We start from the raw sequence: 22,287 nt of genomic DNA on the forward strand, positions 1-22,287 counted from the left end.
AATGTAAACAGGGCCTTTATTTAGCTTGCACTTCTGCAAGGTGGTGGCTTCGCCAGAGCTCAGCTGGGCGGTTCTTTTGGCCTCGCTGAGGTTCTCTGGGTCTGTGGTCATCTGTGAGCTGGCTTTGCTGATCCTTGCCGAGCACTCACAGGTCTGAGGTCTCGGCCCAGACAGCTGGGTGGATGACCCTGACCCTGACCTCCATCCTCCTGCAGGCTGCCCTGGGCTTTTTCTCTTGGCAGTGGCAGAGTTCTGAAAGAGGGTGTGCACTGGGCCTCCCGAGTCCTCGAGGGGGAACTGGTGGACCCCCGCTTTCATCATGTTTTATGGACCATACTAAGTCACAAGATCAGTTCAGAGTTCAGATTCACAGTGCGGGGGAAACAGACTCTACCTCTTGATGGGAAAAGCTGAGCATTAGGACAAAGAAGCCTGGCACGCTGCACCCCATGGGGTCGCAGAGAGTCGGAGGTAACTAAGCAATTGAACAACGGACTGAGAGGTGAGGATACAGAGAGGTGAGAACAGTGGTGGCTTTTTTGTAACCAAAGAGTCTTCTTTATTATTATTATTATTTTTTAACGATTTGGCTTCCTCCGGTCTTAGTTGAGGCACATGGGCTTAATTACCCTGTGGCTTTTGGGATCTTAGTTCCCTGACCAGGGATCGAACCCACATTCCCCACAGTGAGAGGCAGAGTCTTAACCACTGGATCCCCAGGAAATCTCCAGTTGTGGTCATTTTTGCAATCTCCCCTACAAGCTGGGTGTCAGAATGATCAGAGTCCGCCCAGACTGGTTTGCTTTAATATTTATTAGAATTTATGTCTCGTGACCAGGGGCTTCTCAACGTGACCAGCAACCCTGGATGCCCCTGACTCGCCCGCCCCCACTCTCTCCATTGCTTTGGCGTCTTCCTGGCTGTGACATCCGGTGGCAGCCGTGGGTGTGGATGTTCCCAGGCTCTGTCTCCTGAGAGGTGAGAATGGCACCGATGTTTTCCTACCTTGAGGTTTTCAGAAGGCAGAACTCCAGCAAAACGAGAAAAGAGTCCAGGTGCACCTCTCGGGGCCTTGGCATGTGCCCAAGACCTTGGCTCCAGCTGGATCTGGGACGTGGGTCTGGTACCCAAGTCTGCCCAGCATCCCAATCTTGGGGTGGGGATGAAGGGGGCGCTTAAGGCAGATATTGGGGCCATCTCCCCTTTTGGAATCTTCCTGGGATGGGGGTATGGGACATCTCTCTACCTCGTCACTTTGTTTTATAGCTTCTTAGCACTTACTGTGGTTGGAACATATCATTTATTTATATTTATGGTCTGTCTCCCTCCATCGAAGGCCCAGATTCTGTCTTTTGCACTTTTGATCTCCAGCCCTCTGATGCCGAGTGACAAAGGAGAACCCTGGGCCTCACCAGGGACCCTGTGACCTCGCTAGCACTGGAGTTTGTGCTTGCCGCAGTGGGGCCGGCTGGAGAACTGCTTGAAGTTCTTCTCGTAGGTGGGCAGGTTCTCTCTGAAGCAGTAGGCAGACTGAGTGTCACACTCGCAGGCCCGCAGCCCACAGAGGCAGCTGACGCCAGGACCAAGGGCACATTCACCTGCAGGGAGACAGAGGGTCACGGGGGGACTTCCAGCCACCCCCAGGGTTTGGTTCTAAGGTTGGGGAGAACTGGGAGCTTGCGGCAAGGGGTCAAGGGTTGAAAATTGAAAGGAAAAAGGAACTTGGAGTCCTTCTCCTTCATCTCAAGCCCTTCCACCGTCACAGCTGGACAGGCCCTAAAGAGACACCCGGAAAGAAACAGGAGAAGGGGCAGGGGTGGGCTGCACATGGGTGAGGGCAGCACTGAGTTAGTGTCCCCAAGCAGCTCCCAGGACAAGGACAGAGAGCCCATCTTCTCAGAACTCAGCTCCTATTCCCAGCAGCCTACCTGGCATCTCACGTGGAAATCAGTAGCATCTCCAGTATAAGATGCCCCAAAGCAAGCCCTTGAAGTAAATGCCCCTGCCCTACCCACTGATCTGGCCCTCCACCCATACTCTCAGCTTAAGAATTGGTACCACCTCCAACCCAAGCCAGAAAGCTAGTGGCCGACCTTGATTCCTGCCTTCCTTTCACTTCCACATTCATCCACCCAAAGTTCCATGGATGTCTCTGCGTTTAAAATATTTCATGCTCTGCCCTCTTTTTCCCATCTTCTTGGCCATGACTCCAGTCCCTGCCATCACCAGCTCTCCCGCCCCAATGGAAGGAAGTAAACAGGGACTGTCTCGGAATGAATGAGGTCCACTCTCCTGCTGAAAGCCCTGCTGTGGTTTCTATTTGAACCAAGACATCCCAAGTCCTTGCCACGGACTTGCTGTAACGGGGCCGCTGCCCACCTCTCCACCCCCACAGCCCTCCACTCTTGCCTTCCCTCTGCTCCAGGAACACTGGCCTCTTTGGGTCATGTGCTCTGGTTGGTCTTGTCCCAGGGCCTTTGCACTTGCACTTGCTAGTTTCTTTCTGAAACACTTCTCTCCAGGATCTTCAAGTGGCTGGAGGCATCCCACATCTGGGTCTGGTCAGATTTCCTCTCTTCAGAGAGGCTCTCCCTGACCTCCAGCTAAACTTCTCCAGCCACTCTCCCTTGCATCCCCGTCTGTTTGATACCCCGTACTTTTCAAATCTCTCACTCCTCTTGTTTACTTGCTTGTGTCTGTCTCTCCTTGACAAAGTGTAAGCTATGTGAGACTGAGGCTTTTTCCGTCTCATCCCTTCCAGTGTCCCCAGGATGCAGAACAAATGCTGCCACAGAGTATGTGCTCAACTAACAGTCCTTCAGTGAATGAAGGAAACGTTAATGGGCCTTTGGGATGGAGTGTCTGCACTGTGGCCAAATGACCACTAGGTGGGGATCTTTTATTTAGTAGTCAGAGTTGTCTGAGCAGTGGTGCTGTGTGTGTGTGTGTGTGTGTGTGTGCGCGCGCGCGTGCGTGCGTGCGTGCGTGCGTGCGTGCGTGTGTGTGTGTGTGTGTGGTGTTCAGTTCAGTCGCTCAATGATGTCTGGCTTTTTCTGACCCCATGGACTGCAGCATGCCAGGCCTCCCTGTCCATCATCAACCCCTGGAGCTTACTCAAACTCACGTCCATCGCATTGGTGATTCCATCTCATCCTCCGTCGTCCCCTTCTCCTCTTGCCTTCAATCTTTCCCAGCATCACGGTCTTTCCAAATGAGTCAGTTCATCAGGTGGCCAAAGGACTGGAGTTTCAGCTTCAGCATCATTCCTTCCAATGAACACCCAGGACTGATTTCCTTTAGAATGGACTGGTTGGATCTCCAAGGGATTGGTTGGCAGTCCAAGGGATTCTCAAGAGCCTTCTCCAACACCACAGTTCAAAAGCATCAATTCTTTGGCGCTCAGCTTTCCCTATAGTCCAACTCTCACATCCATACATGACTACGATTCCCAATCTCTTTGGCACCAGAGCCCAGTTTTATGGAACAATTTTTCCACGGACTGGGGGTGGGGGAGGAAGAGATGGTTTCAGGCTGATCCGAGGGCATCACACTTATTCTGCACTTTATTTCCATTCCTATTACATCAGCTCCACCTCAGATCATCAGGCATTATTAGATGCTGGAGGTGGAGGACCCCTGGCATGGGGGATACCTAAGGCAGCCTCCTTCTAGATAACTCCATTCTTTTTGGAGGGTTTGGGGTGAGGAAGTGAGGCAGCCAGATCCCCTGATGTGTTGGCCTTGGGCAAGTTAGTTTCGGTATTATTTATAAAACGGTGATAAAAACAATAGCGTCAAAAATAAACAATGCCGTCTACTTCAGGCATCGTGAGGATTTTCATTATTGTTACAGATGGAGAGGTCTGGATACGCCCGGAACACAGAGGCCTCTGTTGACGCTGTTATTATGACGGTGCTGCACACGTTGGAAGAGGAAGGCCCCTCTGAAGCTGGGCTGGTGCTGGCTATAGTCTGTCTGCTTTCCTTCTCCCTCTCTGAAGTCCACAATTCCTGCAGGAAGCTGTCCTCCCCCAGCTCGATGGAGCCTGGGCTTCTCAAGACATGACACCCAGCCCACGCCTCGGTAGCTCTCCACTCACCCTCAGAAAATGCACCAGGGACGGTTCCTGCCGTTCCGCTGCTCCTGGTGCCTGGATCACCTTTGCCCTCGCACATGTGTGACAATTCTACGACACCCACGGGGCCCCAACTCCCATCCATGTCCAGGTCCCTCACCTCTGCTGCGCCCAGCTGCCCCCTGGATTCCCTCCGCAGGCAGCCACCGAGTAGGGGCCCCCGGGTCGTGTGGCTGCTGCACGCAGTGGGGCTACTTGGGCGCAGGGCTCCAGCCCATCCAACCTCTCTTTCATCCCAAAGGGCCTAGTGCCTCGAGCTGTCAATCACCCGGGTGCTGCCTCTCTGGGAACCGGAAGGGAGTCACGTTTCCCACGCTTTCCTCTTTCTCCCCCTTCTCTCTCTGTTTCTCTCTTGGTCTCCTTTTCTTTCTTCTGTCTCTTCTTTCTTCCATCTCCTTTCAGCAAGCCTCCCTCTTCCTTTCTCACCACGTCCCTTTCTTGCTTTGTCTTCTGGTCCTTTCCAAAGCATGAAGCATAAATTCTCTCCTGACGATCAGCTCTATGTCTAATGACTGACCTGGTCCCCACGCCTTGGGGACTGACACAGAGCAGCAGTCTATTGCTGTGGGCATCCCACAGCCAGCCGTAGTAGAGTCAGGCCTGTCACTGCCTAGAAGAGGCAGCCCTGGGCCAAGAAATGCCATGCCAGTCATCTTTTAACAACAAGCCCAAATCCAGATCCTGCATCCTTCAGTTTGTTGATGGAGAAACTGAGACATGAAGAACGGAACTGATAATGCTTTCTCATTCCATGAAACAGACTGAAATACTTCCACCCGGGCTTCCTCGGCGGCGCTAGGGGTAAAGAACCCGTGTGCCAATGCAGGAGACATCAGAGACGTGGGTTCCATCCCTGAGTTGGGAAGATGTCCTGGTGGGGAACATGGGGGGCACTTCTTGCCTGGAGAATCCCATGGACAGAGGAGCCCGGGGGGCTACAGCCCATGGGTTGCAAAGAGTCGGACACGGCTGAAGCAACTTAGCACGCACGAAAGCACACACTTCCACCAATGAGATGGGAAGGTCTGCGCTCCTGCGTGGGTGAACCTAGGCTGCCTGCCAGGCCGCTCCCCGTCTGCACCTCTGCCCTGGTCTCTAACCTCTCTCCTTGGGTGCCCCTGTTTTAAAGCTCAGGGCTCTAAATACCGCCTGAGCACTGCCCACTCCTCACTTCTCCTCGCAGAGACTCCCCAGTTCTCCCTGCAGCCCTTTGAGCTCCAGACACCAATACACGTGTGTTCACATGACCACCCCCATCCCCCCACCCCCGAGCGTCCGATGTGCATCTCAAACCCAGCACGGCTCATCCAGGCTCTTGCTGTGACCGCAGAGTCTGTGCGCCTCTATGCGCACAAGCTCGTAGATGCACGGTTACTCACGGATGCTCAGACCCACGATGTCAGAGTCAGCCTCCCTCACCTCCAAGCCTCACACTGATCCCGAGAGCAGGTTCTGTCGGTTCACCTTCCAAGCACGCCCAGCGTCTGACACTCCGCCCCAGCTCCCGAGCCACATGACAGCCACTTCTCCCCAGTGTGACGGAAACAGCCCACCAGTGGCTGCCCCTCACTCTTCCCTTGCTCCCCAGCTTCTCTGGGCATGGGCCAGAGTCTTCTTTCTAAAGGAAAATTTGAGCTGATCACTGTCTGCTTGAAAGCTCCCCCCTGCAACTGAAGGAGCAGGGGAGCCCCTCACCCCATGGCCAGGCCTTGCCAGACTCGTTTCCCATGGGACAGGCACCCCCCACCCTCCTCCGGCTAGATGCCACTCCCCCAAGAGGCCTTCCTCCACACCGGAAGGAGCCACCCACCCCCAACTGCCACCCTCATTCCATAGCGAGTGGCCTTATTTTAGAGGTGTCCCAGCACTTGTCGCTACCTGAGTGTATCTTTCTTTCTGAATATTTCATGGACTGTCTCCCTGCCTGCACACAAGCTCCTTCCAGTCATGGAGTTTGTTTTTCTTGCAGCTCTTCGGTGCCAAACATGCGGTAAGGGCTCCATCACCGTACCCTGCCGCCTCGCTGGCTGGACTCAGACACGGCCCGCAGGGCAGTGAACAGAGCCCCCGTCCCAAGAAATGGGGAGTCAGGTCCTGGGTCCAGATCTGCCGCTTGCAAGCTCTGGCATCTCACAGAAGTTGTTGCTCTCTGAATCTCTTCCCTAGGCTTTCAAATGAGGGTACAGGTTCATGTACAGACCATTTCATGAATGTCTTTACTCATTCAATCATCAAACAGATGTTGAGTTTCTAACATACGCCCGGCCTTTGTCCAGGAAGCAGGGGGACAGGTCTGAGCAAGTGGACCCCACAACTGCATGGCTTCAGGCATCCTTCTCTGTGGCTTTATGAGAGTGAGCACCCACCCCCTTCCCGGGGCTCCCCAGGGGGCTCAACGGTAAAGAATCTACCTGCAGTGCAGGAGACATGGGTTTGATCCCTGAGTCTAGAAGATCCCCTGGAGGAGGAAATGGCAACTCACTCCAGTATTCTTGCCTGGGAAATTCAAAGGACAGAGGAGCCTGGGGGCCGCTACGGTCCATGGGGTCGCAAAAGAGTCAGACGCGACTGCATGCACCTCACCCCCACCCCCAACAACTGCTCCCCAGTCTCCTGGAGCTCAGACTCCAGTTCAGGGGAGAGTTGATCCGTAAGTAAACAAATAACTGAGCAAGATGAGATGATGGCAGGTTGAACCAGACTCTAGGAAAAGAAAAGGGTGATGCATCAGTGAGTGGAGGTGTTGTTGTGAGCAGTAAACTCAACAAAGGAGAAAGATCTTTGCAAACTACAAACTCCAGTGGTTACCTGGTTTGCCCTCCACCTTGGGCAGAGGGCAGAGTCACAGGCTCAGAGATGGAGGTGACAGAGGGGCCTCGGGCTGGAACCCTGGCTCTGGAACCACGGCCAGGCCCCTCCCTGCCCAACAGATGCGGGCACACGTGGGTGGAGGCGGGGGGGCATCACCACTTAAAATCCCTCGTGAATTCCAAGTGCTTACGCAAGCCCACTCAACAAAGAACTAACAACCTCCCCATCGCCTGAGGGCAGCCAGCACCACTCGGCAAGTTGGTCCCAGGGCTTGGGTTCCAGGCCTTTCTCTGCACTGCTCTCCCACTGACATTTCGAGACATGGACAGACCAGGCTGTTTTTCTCCTTTCCCTTCCCTGCTAACACCAACCACATCCAATAGCAGCCACTGGTTGCTAGGCAACCTGGAACTAGGCTTGGGTGCCAGATTTCAGAACTGGGAGGCTTAGGAGGTGATTAACCCTTGCAGGGCAGTTCTTCAAACTGCAGTGTAACTGGGATTTGTGGTGGGGGCGGGAGGGAGAGCTTTCATCCTATAAGGGGTTAATAATATTAGTTCAAGGGGAGACCAACGCAGAGGAGATGCTTCCAAGAAAGAAAATCCCAGTGCTTTCCTACGAAGTAAAGGGGAAAAGGAAACTAGGGTTAAAAAAGTAAGAAATCTCAACTTCTAAAAGGAAAGGTGCTAATTATGCACCCGCTTTGGGTCAGACCTCTAAGCTGGGAAGTGGTCAGTCTCTTTCGACCCCATGGACTGTAGCCTGCCAAGCTCCTCTGCCCATAGAATTTTCCAGGCAGGAATCCTGGAGCAGGTTGCCATTCCCTTCTCCAGGGGATCTTCCCCAGGAAGGGGAAGTCTCTTGCATCTCCTGACCTGGCAGGTGGGTGACTTCCCATTGGTGCCATCTGGGAGGTCCCTGCGTTGGGTTACTTCAGTCAATTCTTTAGTGACCTTGGTGACGTCACTCAGTCATGTCTGACTCTTTGTGACCCCATGGACTGTACCTGCCAGGCTCCTATATCCATGGGATTTTCCAGGCAAGATTACTGGAGTGGGTTGACATTTCCTTCTCCAGTGACCTTAGAGACCTTAGGAAGTACTGATTAGTACTTTACAGAGGAGGAGACTAAGGCCCAGGGTGGTCATGCAATTAATCCAGCTGGAAAAGAGGAAGCTGGGATTCAGGCCCAGCTCTGCCTGACTCCAAAGCATTTGCTGTCTCTGGGCCTTTCAGCGAGGTGCACGGAACTGGAACAGGAAGATCTGGGGCACTGCAGGGGTCAAGCTCCTTCAGCTTTCCTTTGCCCCCTGGGCCAGAGCCGAACATTCTGACAGGCGTGCTTTGGATAACAAGACTTGCATGTATGTGAGCCCCTAGGCCAACCCCTTCCAGCAGTCTCATGCCAGCAGGGAGGGCGGTGGGAGGCAGGAGCACCAGCTGGGGTCGGACGACCTGGTCTGAGTCCCAGCGGTTCTTTCCCCGGCTGTGTGGCCTTGGCCATCTCTCTTCACCTGTCTGAGCCTCAGGGTCTTCCTCAATAACGGGGAGGACAGTGCCCACCTCAGAGGCTTCCTGTGGATTCAAAGAGCTCAGTACCAAGCCTCCTTCAGCTGCTGATGGACTTCAGCTATGGCGAGTGCACCTGCTTTACGGATGCAGAAACTCAGGCCCAGAAGACTGCGGCCAGCAGTGTGTTCCTGAGCACCAGACAGTCTCAACACACATGAGACTGAGTTTGCCTGGAGCCTGGGTCAGCCCTTCCCCGCCTCTGGGCCTCAGGCTCCCCATCACCGCAGCGAGGGGTTGGTCGGGCTGGCCTCCAAGAGCACTGGCGGCAGGGCCCCGGGCTGCCTCACTCTGTGCCCCTGGTCCTGGCACAGCACCAGCCCTGCATGGGCACCCCGTGGGTACTCAGTTAATACTAGGCAAGGGAATGGATATGCTTGGGGTTCACTCGGGGTCTCAGCACACCAGCAACAGACCCAGGATTAGGAGCCAGGTCGCCTAGCTCCCAACCCTGTTCCTGGAAATAGGGACTTGGCAAGCTGAAGCTCCAATACTCTGGCCACCTGATGCAAAGAGCCAACTCACTGGAAAAGACCCTGATGCTGGGAAAGATTGCAGATGGGAGGAGAAGGGGACGACAGAGGATGAGATGGTTGGATGGCATCACTGACTCAATGGACATGGGCTTGACTAAACTCTGGGAGATGGTGAAGGACAGGGAGGCCTGGCGTGCTGCAGTCCATGGGGTCGCAAAGAGTCGGACTGAGCGCCTGAACAAAGGTGGGGGTGGGAACAACAGGGGATCAGCCTGGTACTCACTGGGCAGGTCAGCTGCAGAAGGGGTTGCTAGTGCCCTGGTGAGGATGGGTAAATGTCTCTCCCCGCTAACTCTCTTAGACAGGTGCTGGACTCCGGGATCCCTGGCCAAGCTTCAAGCGCAAATGGCCACTGCTGCTTGGCAGGGGCCAGCATCTGTGGCAAGCACAGCCCAGGCCACGAACATTCCAGTCCAGCTCCGAGACCCTGCCTGCACCTCCCACCACCACCCAGCGTGATGTGCCAAGCAGGCAGCGCTTCCTGTGCCTCCTGCTGGGGCTCCAGCCTGTTCCCGGGTCACCTTCCTCCATCTCCCGGGGTCCCTGGATGTGGCTCCGGTCCCCACGGAGGAAGGTGAGGAGGGTTGCTAAAGAAGCTGCTCCAGGTGCAGGGGACCCAGGCCCAGAGGAGGAGAGGGCTTGGTCTGGGGCATGGGACCACAGTGCAGGAAGGGCCTTTGCACCTACTGAAAACCTGCTTCCTCTTCAGAGCTCTGTTCCCCTCCCTCCTCAGTCCAGAGCTCTTAGAGCGTATCCTCTCTCCAAGGGATGCATTTTCAACCACCCTAAGGTGACACCTGACATGACAGAGGTCAAGGTCAAGGTGAAAAGAGATGAGAAGAAACCACGTGAAGGCAAGACCACCAGCCAGACGGAGAGGAGTCAGGGCAGCTTTTCTGTGTGCCCCTCCCCCACCAAGCGACAGACGGGCTCGCCCCCTTTCCCACCCCCACCCCCCGACATGTGGGGTTGGGAGGGACGAGAAACTCGGTGCCACCACTTGCGGAAGCAAGCCATCTCTGAGATCCTCTTCCTCCAGTCCCCCTTTGCCCCCCATCCCCCAGACCGTGATCCCGCCCCGTGTCCTGGATGCGGCCATAGGGGCCTCACACTGGAGACACTTTGCTTTAGGCTGGAGGGTGGTCAGGAAGGCTTCTTGCACTCACATGGGAAAAACGGCGTCCCTTCCCCGTCGACACTCGGCCGGAAGAGGGGAGAGCGGAACAGCAGACTCCGCTGAGGCTGGGCCTCCCACTCGCTTCCAGCTTCCCGGCACCGGAACCAGGCCGACCAAGCCAGCCTGACTCTGTGCGTCCAGAGCCTGAGCTCGGGGTGGGGGTGCTGGGACATGAAGGCAAGGGAGGTGGTCTCCCCGCCTCGGGAGAGGGCAGGTGATCTCCAAGACACACTCACAGCTCTGAGCAAACACGCAAGGGAGCACAGTGGTTCCCGCAACTCCACAGGGCCGAGCGGAAGGTGAGTCACACACTCGAAGGGGCGTTCGGACCACCGGCCCTGCCGAACTGAACGACATCTGAGACCAGCCTGTGGCCTGCTGCCTGCAAGTGAGCTTGCGCTTTAGATCCAGCCCACCCTACCCACCCCCAGCCGCCCCGGATCGCGCTCTGAGAAATTGGAGCCCCTCCCTGCGTGCTGGACACTCAGCGCTGGCCCACACTGTCCTTTGTCCTGTTCCCTGAACGGCCTCGAGGCCAGGTGGGCTCCCTACCCCGCCCCCGCCCCATTCATGGCACCTACCCCAGAGCTTGGCACGCAACCCTCTTCACAAATATTTGTTCAACTGAAAGACAGCCGAGCCGCTTTGTTAACACACAACAGACATTGGGAAGAAGCTTCTCAATAGCAACAGCTGCCAAGCACAGCCACAAGATTCGGTGTAATCTTCGGTCAACAACTACTTATCGAGCCCAGGAGGGACCCTGGGTGGGTGGCGGGGACTGTGGGCTGAAACCCGCACTCCAGGGGAGGGAGCTGGGGGCACAGCTGTGAGCAGGGACGAGGTGGGGGGACCGGGAGGACCAGGGCTGCGCTCTCAGGAAGCACAGGTGCTCAGAATTGCCACTCTCCATCCCAAAGCACTTGGGAAAAAAAAAAGCTCCTTTTCCCAAAGTTCTCTGGGTCTACTTTAAGGCTGAACTTTAAGAAAGGCCCAGATTCAAGGACATTCTGTGCAGAGAGGATTACTCACAGACCACGGTCCCGTTGACCACACGGAACTGGTAGCCATTCAACACGGGCTGGCAGCCAAGGTGCTTCACCCTCTCGTAGCAGCAGTCATGGGCCAGGCAGCACCTGCGGGCCAGATGGAGGAAGATGGGGGCTTTCCTGAGGACGGCCCTGGGAGAAGGTGGGAAAGGACTCACCTGCCTCCTTCCCGGATGACAATACGCGGAAGGTAGGGAGGTGACTTCTTGGTGGTGTTAAAAATCATAGAAAGAACCCTTCTCTACCTACTGCTGGCTCATGAGCTCCTCATAGTGACCCTAGGGGGTGCAGTTCTTGTCCCTATTCTGTGTGGGAGGAAACAAGGTTCAGAGGTGAATTTCCCCCAAATCTAGGCTCCCATGACGTATTCATTCATTTAATGCCTTGCCGTTGTTGTTCAGTCACTATGTCATGTCTGACTCTTTGCGACCCTGTGGACCGCAGCATGCCAGGCTTCCCTGTCCATCACCAACTCCCGGAGTTTGCCCAAGTTCATGTCCATCGAGTCGGTGATGCCGTCCATCCATCTCACACTCTGCCGCTCTCTTCTCCTTTCGCCTTCAATTAATAACTGAGCACCAACTACGTGCCCAGCCCTGGGAGAGGCTCTGAGCAGACAAAGGTCAGCACGTCAGATGTAATCCTTCAGTCTCTGCTCTCTTGAGGCTGAGAGCCGGTGTGGCGGCAATGGGGTAGATGGAGCAGGGGCAACACTGGAGGAGAGAAAACAGCTGGGGATGCCCCGCCCGCCTCCCCAGCCAAGTCAGAGCGGCAGGAATGCAGAGACGGGGACTGGCCAATCCGCTGGGCTGGACGCTCAGTCTTCCGCCGTCACCGTCTGCATCCACACGTGGGCTCCTGGTTGTCATCTTTGGCTAACCGTGTTGGAATGCTCATCAGCCTTAGGACTTAGAAGGGGATGCACAGAGCATTAAAGGGCCTGGACGTTGAAACAAGAAAACTCTGGTGCAAATCCTGCCTCCGCCACTCAAGGGGCTGAAGGTCTTCTGGCTCTGTGGCTTTGTTCAGTGGGCCCCTCACCACTGTCCCCTGTAAAACGGAGATGGTGGCCTGGCCTCGACCATGCGCTAGGAGTCAACCAGGCCCTGTGTGCAGACCACCAGCCCCAGGGCTCAGCGCGTGCCGGGCATTTGGTCAGTGTCGGGCTCCCTCCGGGGCTCTGGGGTCTTCCTGGCTGGAACAGTCTGGTCTCATGAGCCCAGCCCAGAGGACTCGAGCTCCAGGGGTGATATTCAGGCCCTGCTGTGGGGCTATATTCATCCACACTATGGTGAGCGTGGCCAGGAACATTTTGCTTCTTATTCTTCAAATAAAAAGATGCACAGACCGCCCTGTTTCCTACTTCCCTGTTCCCTCCGCAGATAACACCAACCTCCACCTTTTCTGGGAACTCACACCCCCCCTCTCCGTCCTGAGAAGTAGGCCTGGCAGACGGGTCTATGCCATGTGTCCTCACCCAGATGGACAACTTCTCCAAACTGGGCCATTCAGATTCTCTCTCCTTCCTGCAGAATGGAATCAGGATGGGCGACAGCGGGTCAGTCCTGCTGCACTGATAATCCTAAAACGTGAGGGCCCAAGAAAAGACGGCATTTGCCATGAGGACTGAGAGCTCTGGGTTGCCCACATGTTTCTAGAGCTCTGGGCAGGGCTGGCCATATGATCTGCAAAGCCTGGTGCAACATGAAAACGAGAGGGCCCCTTATTCAAACACCGTCCAGCATCTCAAGAGGGTGGCAGCAGAGCAGCACACCTCCTGCAGGCCCCAGACTGCAGGAAGCTGGCCCCAGCCCGGGCATCCCAAGACCTCCCTCCCAGTCCCATTCAGTTTTGTCCTTTTGCTCAGGCTCACCAGAATCGGTTTGTTCCTTGCAATTTGCAAGTCCGAACAACCTCTCTCTCTTCAAGAAAGGATTTTGATGCGAAACAAATGACAGAAAGCCTCAGAGCCTCTGCACCCACCTGTCAGTGTTATCCACAGGGGTCCCCTTGCCCCCAAGCCCACAGTAGCAGCCATATCCGTAATATGAGAAGAAGGCGCTCCGCCCTGTGATGTGCTTGACCATTCTTTGAAACTGCCAGAAGCTGCTGTGCGTGGGGGCCATCACTGCCAAGAAGCAAATAAAGAAGAAGGGAAGACGTGTTGAGAAAGATTGCTTTCATATCCCCTAGCCAGAGCCTCCTAAACTAGACACCAGCCCCTTTAATGGGGACGAGAGAGGGTCAGTTGGCCGCATCACACAGCTAGTTTCTTGCTAACCCAGGAGGAGAACCCAGTTTCCAGGACGTTCGGGACAATGCTGCCAACTACAGTCTTCTCCCCACAGTAAAAGACCACCATCCCGTGCAGAAACACCCTCAGGTCTGATGTTAATCATTAACAAGAAAGGTTCAAAGCCAGAAATGCCAGTCCCTGCAAAAATCGCCAGGGCTTTTACAATCTCACAGGAGAAACAAAATACTTAAGAGGCAGAAAAAGCTGTCCTCAATTCATTTTTTTTTTTAACAGCAAATACAGGTGGCACAGTGGTAAAGAATCCCCCTGCCAGCGCCGGAGATGCAAGAGATGCAGGTTCGATCCCTGGCTAGAGAAGATCCCCTGGAGTAGGAAATGGCAACCCACTGCAGTATTCTTGCCTGGAAAATTCCACGGACAGAAGAGCCTGGCAGCCCACAGTCCATAGGGTCACAAACAGTCAGACATGAATGAGCACACACACACACACACACACGCGTGTGTGCGTGCGCACACACACACACGAACTTAGCAATTTTTACTTCTACAAAGTGTTCAGGAAAGTGAGGAGTGTATATATATATATATATATATATATATATATATAGAGAGAGAGAGAGAGAGAGAGAGGAATGTTTGCTGCAGCATTATTTGTGATATCAAAAAATTGGAGACTACCCACATGCCTACTGACAGGGAGATAATAACTAAATGACGTCTTGAAAACATACTACTTTTAATAGCAGTATCACTAGGCAGTGGGACTGAGGAAGTAGGTGGAGAAAAAAACAGGCAACATTTATCTTAAATACTTTTATGCTGCCTGATTATATATATATTTTATAACAAGCCTATATTATTTTCTATTGAAATGTTGGCAACATATGTATTCAAAGGCGTGAGTGTATGTCAATCTCTCAGTCATGTCTGACTCTTTGGGACCCCATGGACTGTAGCCCACCAGTCCATGGGATACTTTAGGTAAGAATACTGGAGTGGGTTGCCATTTCCTCCTCCAGGGGATCTTCCTGACCCAGCGGTCAAACCCATGTCTCCTACTCCAGGGGATTTTCCAGACTCAGGGGTCAAATCTTCGCCTCTTTTGTTTCCTGCATTGGCAGGTGGATTCTTTACCACTGCACCGCCTGGGAAGCCCAGGTAAAGGCCTAAAAGGATGTATATCAAACTCTGAAGACTGTTTACATCGAAATGGATAAGGGTCTGTGAAAGATGAGAAGGGATTTTATCTTGTTACTCCACACTAATGTATTTCACATTGTAATTACAAATGAATCTTAGTTTTACAATAAAAATAAAAACATGAAGAAGAAAACCCAAAATGGGAGGTTTAGGGAGATTTTCCCAGGAGCCCTCCCATCTCTTTCTGTGACTTTGGATGCCTTGTGATCCCAAACACTGCGGCGGGGGGCCAAGCCTAGGGGCGGTCTCTGCTGCTGGAGCAGCACCTGGAGAGAGGGTAGGACCACACTGAGACTCCACTCCTGGGGTACACGGAGCAGGGGGCGGGGGGCGGGGGGCAGCAGTGGTCCTTCCTGCACACAGATCCTCTGCCTCTAACATCATGGTCTTGAAAACTGCCTTCCACCACTGACTGAGTGAACCAGGACCCCATTGTTGACATTTTGATTTGGGAACCCAAAAGTGATTGTTTCACAGCTGAAATGGACAGAAAAATGGATTTGGGCAAATCTCCACTCATCCAATCAAAGCAACAAGTCAGAGAGTTTTCCAGCAAACCCAACACTGTTTCCCAGTAAGTTCTCTTTCACTTTGCAGAGATCTGTAATCTGATCTCCTGGAAGCAATGACTTATAATTACCCATTATTCCATAGGTCACCATAAGAATGCCTTTCTGAGGAGAATTAATCATTCCTAAACTAGCTAGATGAGATGGCTGGATGGCATCACGGACTCGATGGACGTGAGTCTGAGTGAACTCCAGGAGTTGGTGATGGGCAGGGAGGCCTGGGGTGCTGCGATTCATGGGGTCGCAAAGAGTTGGACACGATTGAGCGACTGAACTGAACTGAACTGAACTGAAACTAGCTAGATATATATCCACGCTTTTGTTCTGGAATCCATACGAGTTTAAATGAAGGCAACTTAAGATGCAGAAAACAAACTAGGGTTACCAAGGAGGCAAGAGGAGAGGGATGAACTGAGAGACTGGGACTGATACATACATACAACTGCATATAAAACACGGAACTAATAGGAGCCCACTGCATAGCACAGGGACTCTACTCTACACTCGGTAACGACCTGTATGGGAAAAGAGTCTATAAGAGAGGAGACATAGGCACATGCTGTATAACTGTGCTATGCCGGGAAACTAACACAGCATTGTAAATCAACTATACGCCAGTAAAAGTGAACTTAAAAATAAGTAAATAAAGGCAGCCCGCACCCAAGGCTCCTGAAAGGTACGTGTGTGGTACAAAGTGGCCAGATGCCCTCTTTCTTAGCAAAAGGTTAGCAGCCTTGACTTTCTAAATGTTCCGTGAGATCCCAGCACTGGGCTGAGTGCTTTGTGCAGAAGCCGCAGAAGCAGGACTTCGGTGGGGGCCCTCTTCACTCCGGGTTCCCCTTTGAGCGACGCTTGATTCCACTCACCTGACGCCACCTGAGGAGGGGCCGCCCCAGACACAGACACAGACAGGGGGTAACACCTTGGAGCTCGCCCCGCTGTAACTACTTACAGCAGGAGGCAAAGACCACGATAACCCCGAAGACCTTCATCCCCGAGGAGCTCAGACGGCCCAAGGCGCCACAACCACACGGTCCTCTGTTTCCGAGGGCTCTGCCCGCTGAAGTCCTATTTGGGGAGAAAATGACCAAAATGAGGGACGCCACGTGGTACTGAAACCCACAGCTACAGCGCAGGTCTCCAAAAGCCCTCAGTGGGGGGCTCCGAGCAGAGACCTTTTTAAACCTAATCACCTCTGAATATGATTCCCCCTCGGGTATTTAGACCTAAATATAAAGATAAGAATGGTTCAATTGTTTGAAAAGTCCACGTGTTTGTTTTTTTTTTTTTTTTTTAATTTCTTTCTCTGGCAACACTAAGCCTTCACCCTTGTTTAGTTTTCTTTTGAAGAGTCAGTATTTCCTGTGGTGCCAAGTTGACAGGCAATGCTACACGGCTCGTGATGGAAATCCAGTGCGGGAAAGTCTGGCCCCATTCACATGGCAGTCCCCCTGGGTTTTCCTTCCTTGATGACCAAGTAACTTATCCATAAACTTAGCCCTTCTGAATCCCAGTTTCCTCTCCTAAAGAGACTAAAATTGCCTATCAATCATTTCAAACATTTATTAAGAAATTAGTTGGAATCTTAAAAAAATTATACAAATGAACTTATTTGCAAAACAGAAATAGACTCATAGTCATAGGAAACAAACTAATGACTACCAAAGAGGGAAGTGGGGGTGGGTGGACAAATCAGGAGTTTGGGATTAACAGACACACACTATTGTAAATAAAATAGACCACCAACAAGGACCTACTACACGGCACAGGGAACTCTACTCAGCACTCTAACGACCTACATGGGGCAAGAATCTGGAAAAGAATAGATAGATGCCTAACTAAACGGGGCTTCCCTGGCGGCTCAGATGGTAAAGCGTCTGCCTGCAGTGCAGGAGACCCAGGTTCAATCCCTGGGTCGGGAAGAGGCCCTGCAGAAGGGAATGGCTACCCACTCCAGGATTCTTGCCTGGAGAATCCCAGGGACAGAGGAGCCTGGGGGGCTCCAGTCCATGGGGTCACACAGAGTCGGACACGACTGAGCGACTAACACATACCCAAGTCATTCTGCTGTCACCTGAAACTAACACAGCATTGTAAATGAATTATACTTCAATTTAAAAAAAGAAAAACACTTAGCAGATCACTTATCACATCTATTTATTTCCAATAAAGTAAATTCTTTGTACAGAAGAAATAAAAAGAAACTAGTAGATGCCAGGTGCTATTTTCCTTAAGGGCTTCAGGTGTGTTACATTATTTAATCCTCGCCATAACCTGAAAAACTCTATTATCAGTTTCGAGATGGAAAAACCGAGGCCCAGTGAGTTTGGACAACTTCCTCCTGCTCACAAAGCCCCTTACTGCACAGACTTGTGCAGATCAACTAAATAAAGCAAGTAAAACAGATTGGCACTATAAAATGCTGTACCAGGAGACCACACCCTTCTTATTACTATTAGCAACGGTGCATGCGTACCTGCTCAGCCATGCATGACTCTTAGCAACACCATGGACTGTAGCCTGCCAATCTCCTCTGTCCACGGGATTTTCCTGGTTAGAATACCGGAGTGGGTTGCCATCCCCCCTCCCAGGGGGGTCTCCCAGACCTAGGGATCGAACCTACGTCTCGTGCATCGGCAGGCAGATTCTTCACCTCTGAGCCACCTGGGAAGGTCATTAGCAATGGTAATGGTAGCCATAACCGGCACGTCTCCCAGGATGACAGAGCAGGATGTGGGCTCAGGGTCCCATGTCCTCACATGGAGTCCTGTGGCAAAGTTTCCCAGGAAAATCTCAAAACCAAGCGTCCTGCTCGAGCATCCTGGGAGGATTTGCTACTTTTGCCCTCACTGGCAAGCTTCTGGTAGATGATGAGAGGCTGGGCCCTGACGGGGCCTAGTCCCAGCCAGCCTTCATCTCAGATGCTGCAAGGGATGTTTTTAAATTAGGTTCCATCTTACAGGCTGACTTCCTTTGTTCCTTTTGAGTGTTAAAAAAAAATAACTGTGTGATGGTTTAGCCCATGATGAAGGGACTCATATTTTTCAAAAGAGCGAGTGACGACACTTTGGCGAGAAGGAGAAAGGGAGCTGGGTGCATTTCCGGTAACGAGATAGTGCAGGCTCTTAATAAGCATCGACTATTCCCTGGTGGCTCGGCGGTGAAGAGTCCGCCTGCAGTGTGGGAGGCCTGGTTTCGATCCCGGGGTCAGGAAGATCCCCCTGGAGGAGGAAATGGCAACCCACTCCAGTATCCTTGCCTGGAGAATCCCATGGACAGAGGAGCCTGGAGGGCTACAGTCCATGGGGTCTCAAAGAGTCGGACACGACTGAAGCAACTTAGCACACACATGCCTTCTTCTAAGGAGACAAGATTGTGGCCCCAGGAGGGCCTCCAAGCTGGTTAGAGACCAAAGAGCTAAGTACACTTACAGACCATATCTGGATCAAAAGCACCCCATGGGAAGAGAGTCTGGTTGGCTCTCCATTGCTTCCTGAATGCTTGGCAGTCTCTGGCAGGCCCCCTCTTTAGGAATGGGATATCAGCTACTTCTGACACTCTCACTCACTGGGAGCTGCCTCTGTCTGCTCCAAGGTTGTGACCCTACCCGGCCATGATGGGAGGATTAGCCGCTGGAGGTGATGATTTAAAGGACCAAGTCCCCAGGATGTTGAGAAAGGGAATTCTTGGGCACTGCTGATAGGAACGTAAATTGGTGTAGCCAAACAGTGTGGAGGTTTCTCAAAATGTTAAAAATAGAACTACCATCAGTTCAGTTCAGTCGTGTCTCAATCTCAATCAATCTCAATCTGAATCTCAAATGAGACTCAGTCTCAGTCATGTCTGACTCTTTTTGACCCCATGGACTGCAGCATGCCAAGCTTCCCTGTCTATCACTGACTCCCGGAGTTTATTCAAACTCATATCCATTGAGTTGGTGATGCCATCCAACCATCTCATCCTCTTTCGTCCCCTTCTCCTCCCGCCTTCAATCTTTCCCATCATCAGGGTCTTTTTCAATGAGTCAGTTCTTCACAGTTCAGTTCAGTTCAGTTCAGTTCAGTTGCTCAGTCGTGTCCGACTCTTTGAGACCCCATGAATCATAGCACACCAGGCCTCCCTGTCCATCACCAACTCCTGGAGTTCACTCAAACTCATGTCCATCGAGTCAGTGACACCATCCAGCCATCTCATCCTCAGTCGTCCCCTTCTCCTCCTGCCCCCAATCCCTCCCAACATCAAAGTCTTTTCCAATGAGTCAACTCTTCGCGTGAGGTGGCCAAAGTACTGGAGTTTCAGCTTTAGCATCATTCCTTCCAAAGAAATCCCAGGGTTGATCTCCTTCAGAATGGACTGGTTAGATCTCCCTGCAGTCCAAGGGACTCTCAAGAGTCTTCTCCAACACCACAGTTCAAAAGCATCAATTCTTTGGTGCTCTGCCTTCTTCACAGTCCAACTCTCACATCCATACATGACTACTGGAAAAACCATAGCCTTGACTAGATGGACCTTAGTCTGCAAGGTAATGTCTCTGCTCTTGAGTATGCTATCTAGGTCGGTCAGAAAGTGAAGAGGAACTAAAAAACCTCTTGATGAAAGTAAAAGAGGAGAGTGAAAAAGTTGGCTTAAAGTTCAACTTTCAGTTCTTCCCATCAGGTGGCCAAAGTATTGGAGTTACAGCTTCAGCATCAGTCCTTCCAATGATATTCAGGACTGATCTCCTTTAGGATGGACTGGTTGGATCTCCTTGCATCACTACCTACGATCCAACTACTCCACTTCTGGGTAGTCATCCAAAGAAAACAGAGACACGAATCTGAAAAGACACATGACCTTTATATCCACTGCAGCCTTATTCACGATAGCCAAGATAGGAAGCAACCTAAGCATTCCTTAACGTGTATGTATAATGAAATATTCTTGCTCAGTTGCTACGTCATGTCCAACTCTTTGCAACCCTATGGACTGAGGCCCTCCAGGCTCCTCTGTCCACAGGGTTTTCCAAGCGAGAATACTGGAGTGGGTTGCCATTTCCTTCTCCAGAATGAAATACTACCCAGCCATAAAAAACTAAATTGTTTGCCATTTGCAACAACATGGATTGGCCTAGAGGATATTAGGCCAAGTGAAATGTCATACAGAGAAAGACACATGCCATATGACTCCAGCTATATGTGGAATCTGAAACACAAAACAAATGAACAACTCGAACAGAAACAGTCATAGATACAGAGAACAGACAGGTGGTTTCCACAGGGAAGGGAGGTGGGGCTGGGCGAAGGAGGTGAGGGCATTGAGAGGCAGGGACTTCCAGTTATCAAATGGCATGGGGATGTAACACACAGCATAAGGACTATAGTTAATGCTGTGATAATTTCGTGTGGTGACAGACGGTTAACAGACTTATCACGGTCACCATTGCACAGCGTGTTTCATCAGCCACGATGGTGGACTCCTGAAATTAACATGACACTGTATGTCAACTATACTTCAATAAGAAAATAAATAAAGGGCGGCCCCCTTGTCTCCTCCCGGACATCTCTGAAAATAAATAAAGGGCGGCCCCCTTGTCTCCTCCCGGACATCTCTGAAAGGCCAGCCCAGGCCCTGAGCACCCTGGGGGACCACCTGTGGCCTCAGCAGCTGCCTCCAGGTGTCAGCTTCTCCCGCTCCCCAACTCTGCGGTGTCCACTTTTGCACAGGTGTTCTCTCCAGGGAGCCTCCCAGGGCTGCACCCCTCCACCTAAGCCTGGGTCCAGGGAGGCCAGTCTACGAGAGTGATGTGTGTGCCCTCTAGTGGCCGAGTAAATAAATGCCTTTGAGCTCAGAGAAGGGAGCTCTGGACTCAATTCCAAAAGGAAGGAGGCATTTAGGGGGGCCTTGAATGACCTCAAGTTTGTTTTCTGCATCTGTTTACTCCTCACTGCAACCCTTCCAGGTAGGACCTATCACTTCTTCACTTGACAGTTGAGAAGCCAACTCAGAGGGGAGACATGGCCTGAAAGAGACCCACGCCGCTTACCAAGTTGCGGGGTGCAGGTGGGGGGGGCAGGACAAGCCTACATCCCAACTCCAAATCCAGTGCTCCTTCCACCTCGCTGGGCGCCCACTGCCTAGACCTCTTGTCCGTGAGGCCCTTTGAAGGCTACAGAGCTTTTCCACAGACACTGACCTCCACAGCTACAACTTAGGCAAGACGGACATGGTCCTCTCCCTTTAACTAATCGTTTACGGGGGACTTGAAACAAAGCCAAGAGCACAGGATCAGAGGCATAGAAACTTGATGAAGGGGGAGGCGGAGGGAGCCATGGGCAGGCGGGTCCCTAAGAGCGACTCTCTCAAACCCATCAATTCATCTTCCGTGGACAGTGATAAAACATTGCTCGGTTTTTTTCTCCCCATGGAGAACAGAAGGAGGAAGGAGCCTGCAACGTCCGTAAGGGTCACCATTATGCTGTTCACCTGGAGTCCCGCCAGTCCTGTGCCTGGCACCAGCTAGTACTAAAAATGATGGCTAATGTGTATCACGTTTACTTTCTACGTGGCACAAGTCTGAGCAACTTCACATATATTTACACATTAAGTCCTCATATCTAGTCCTCAGCTAGATAAGTACTACCATTATCTTTGTTTTTCTGATAAAGAAAACTAGACATGAAGAGATGTGCAGTAATCAATATTTGAGGATCGAATGAATGAATGGTCCGAGTCCTACCATGCTTCAAGTCTCATAAATAAAAGCAAAGCTACAACCATGGAGGACCAGAATGAGGCTAAGCCTGGCACAGGTGATCAACCGCAGTGCGTGGACAATGGGACAGAGACTGGCAGAGGTTAGGTATGTTGCCCTGCAAACTGACAGAGCCAGGGCTTAATCCAAGTGTGTCTCAGTCTACTATCTTTCTGTTTGCCACATCACGAGGCTTATGGGCTCTTAGTTCCCCAGCCAGGGATCGACCCCATGGCCCCTGCATCTGATCATC

The 22,287-nt window shown here is 52.3% G+C and overlaps 1 protein-coding gene across 4 annotated transcripts in view; it reads right to left on the reverse strand.

Annotated features, from left to right (window-relative positions):
- Positions 1-22,287, reverse strand: part of PLA2G2C (phospholipase A2 group IIC) — a 27,657-nt gene continuing 5,370 nt past the window's right edge. For 2 of the 4 annotated variants that reach the window (XM_040229462.1, XM_040229463.1), the window contains exons 2-5: positions 16,257-16,372; positions 13,262-13,406; positions 11,262-11,365; positions 1-1,598 (exon numbers count right to left, since the gene is read on the reverse strand). In XM_040229462.1, coding sequence (XP_040085396.1) covers positions 1,432-1,598; positions 11,262-11,365; positions 13,262-13,406; positions 16,257-16,296 — 456 coding nt within the window. In that variant the 5' untranslated portion in view covers positions 16,297-16,372 and the 3' untranslated portion in view covers positions 1-1,431. Of the gene's footprint in view, positions 1,599-11,261; positions 11,366-13,261; positions 13,407-16,256; positions 16,373-21,326; positions 21,641-22,287 lie in introns of those variants that run through there. The other 2 variants (XM_040229464.1, XM_040229460.1) reach the window with 2 other exon arrangements.

Source organism: Oryx dammah, unplaced genomic scaffold (assembly GCF_014754425.2).
Source record: "Oryx dammah isolate SB20612 unplaced genomic scaffold, SCBI_Odam_1.1 HiC_scaffold_27, whole genome shotgun sequence".
NCBI classification, from domain to species: domain Eukaryota; kingdom Metazoa; phylum Chordata; class Mammalia; order Artiodactyla; family Bovidae; genus Oryx; species Oryx dammah.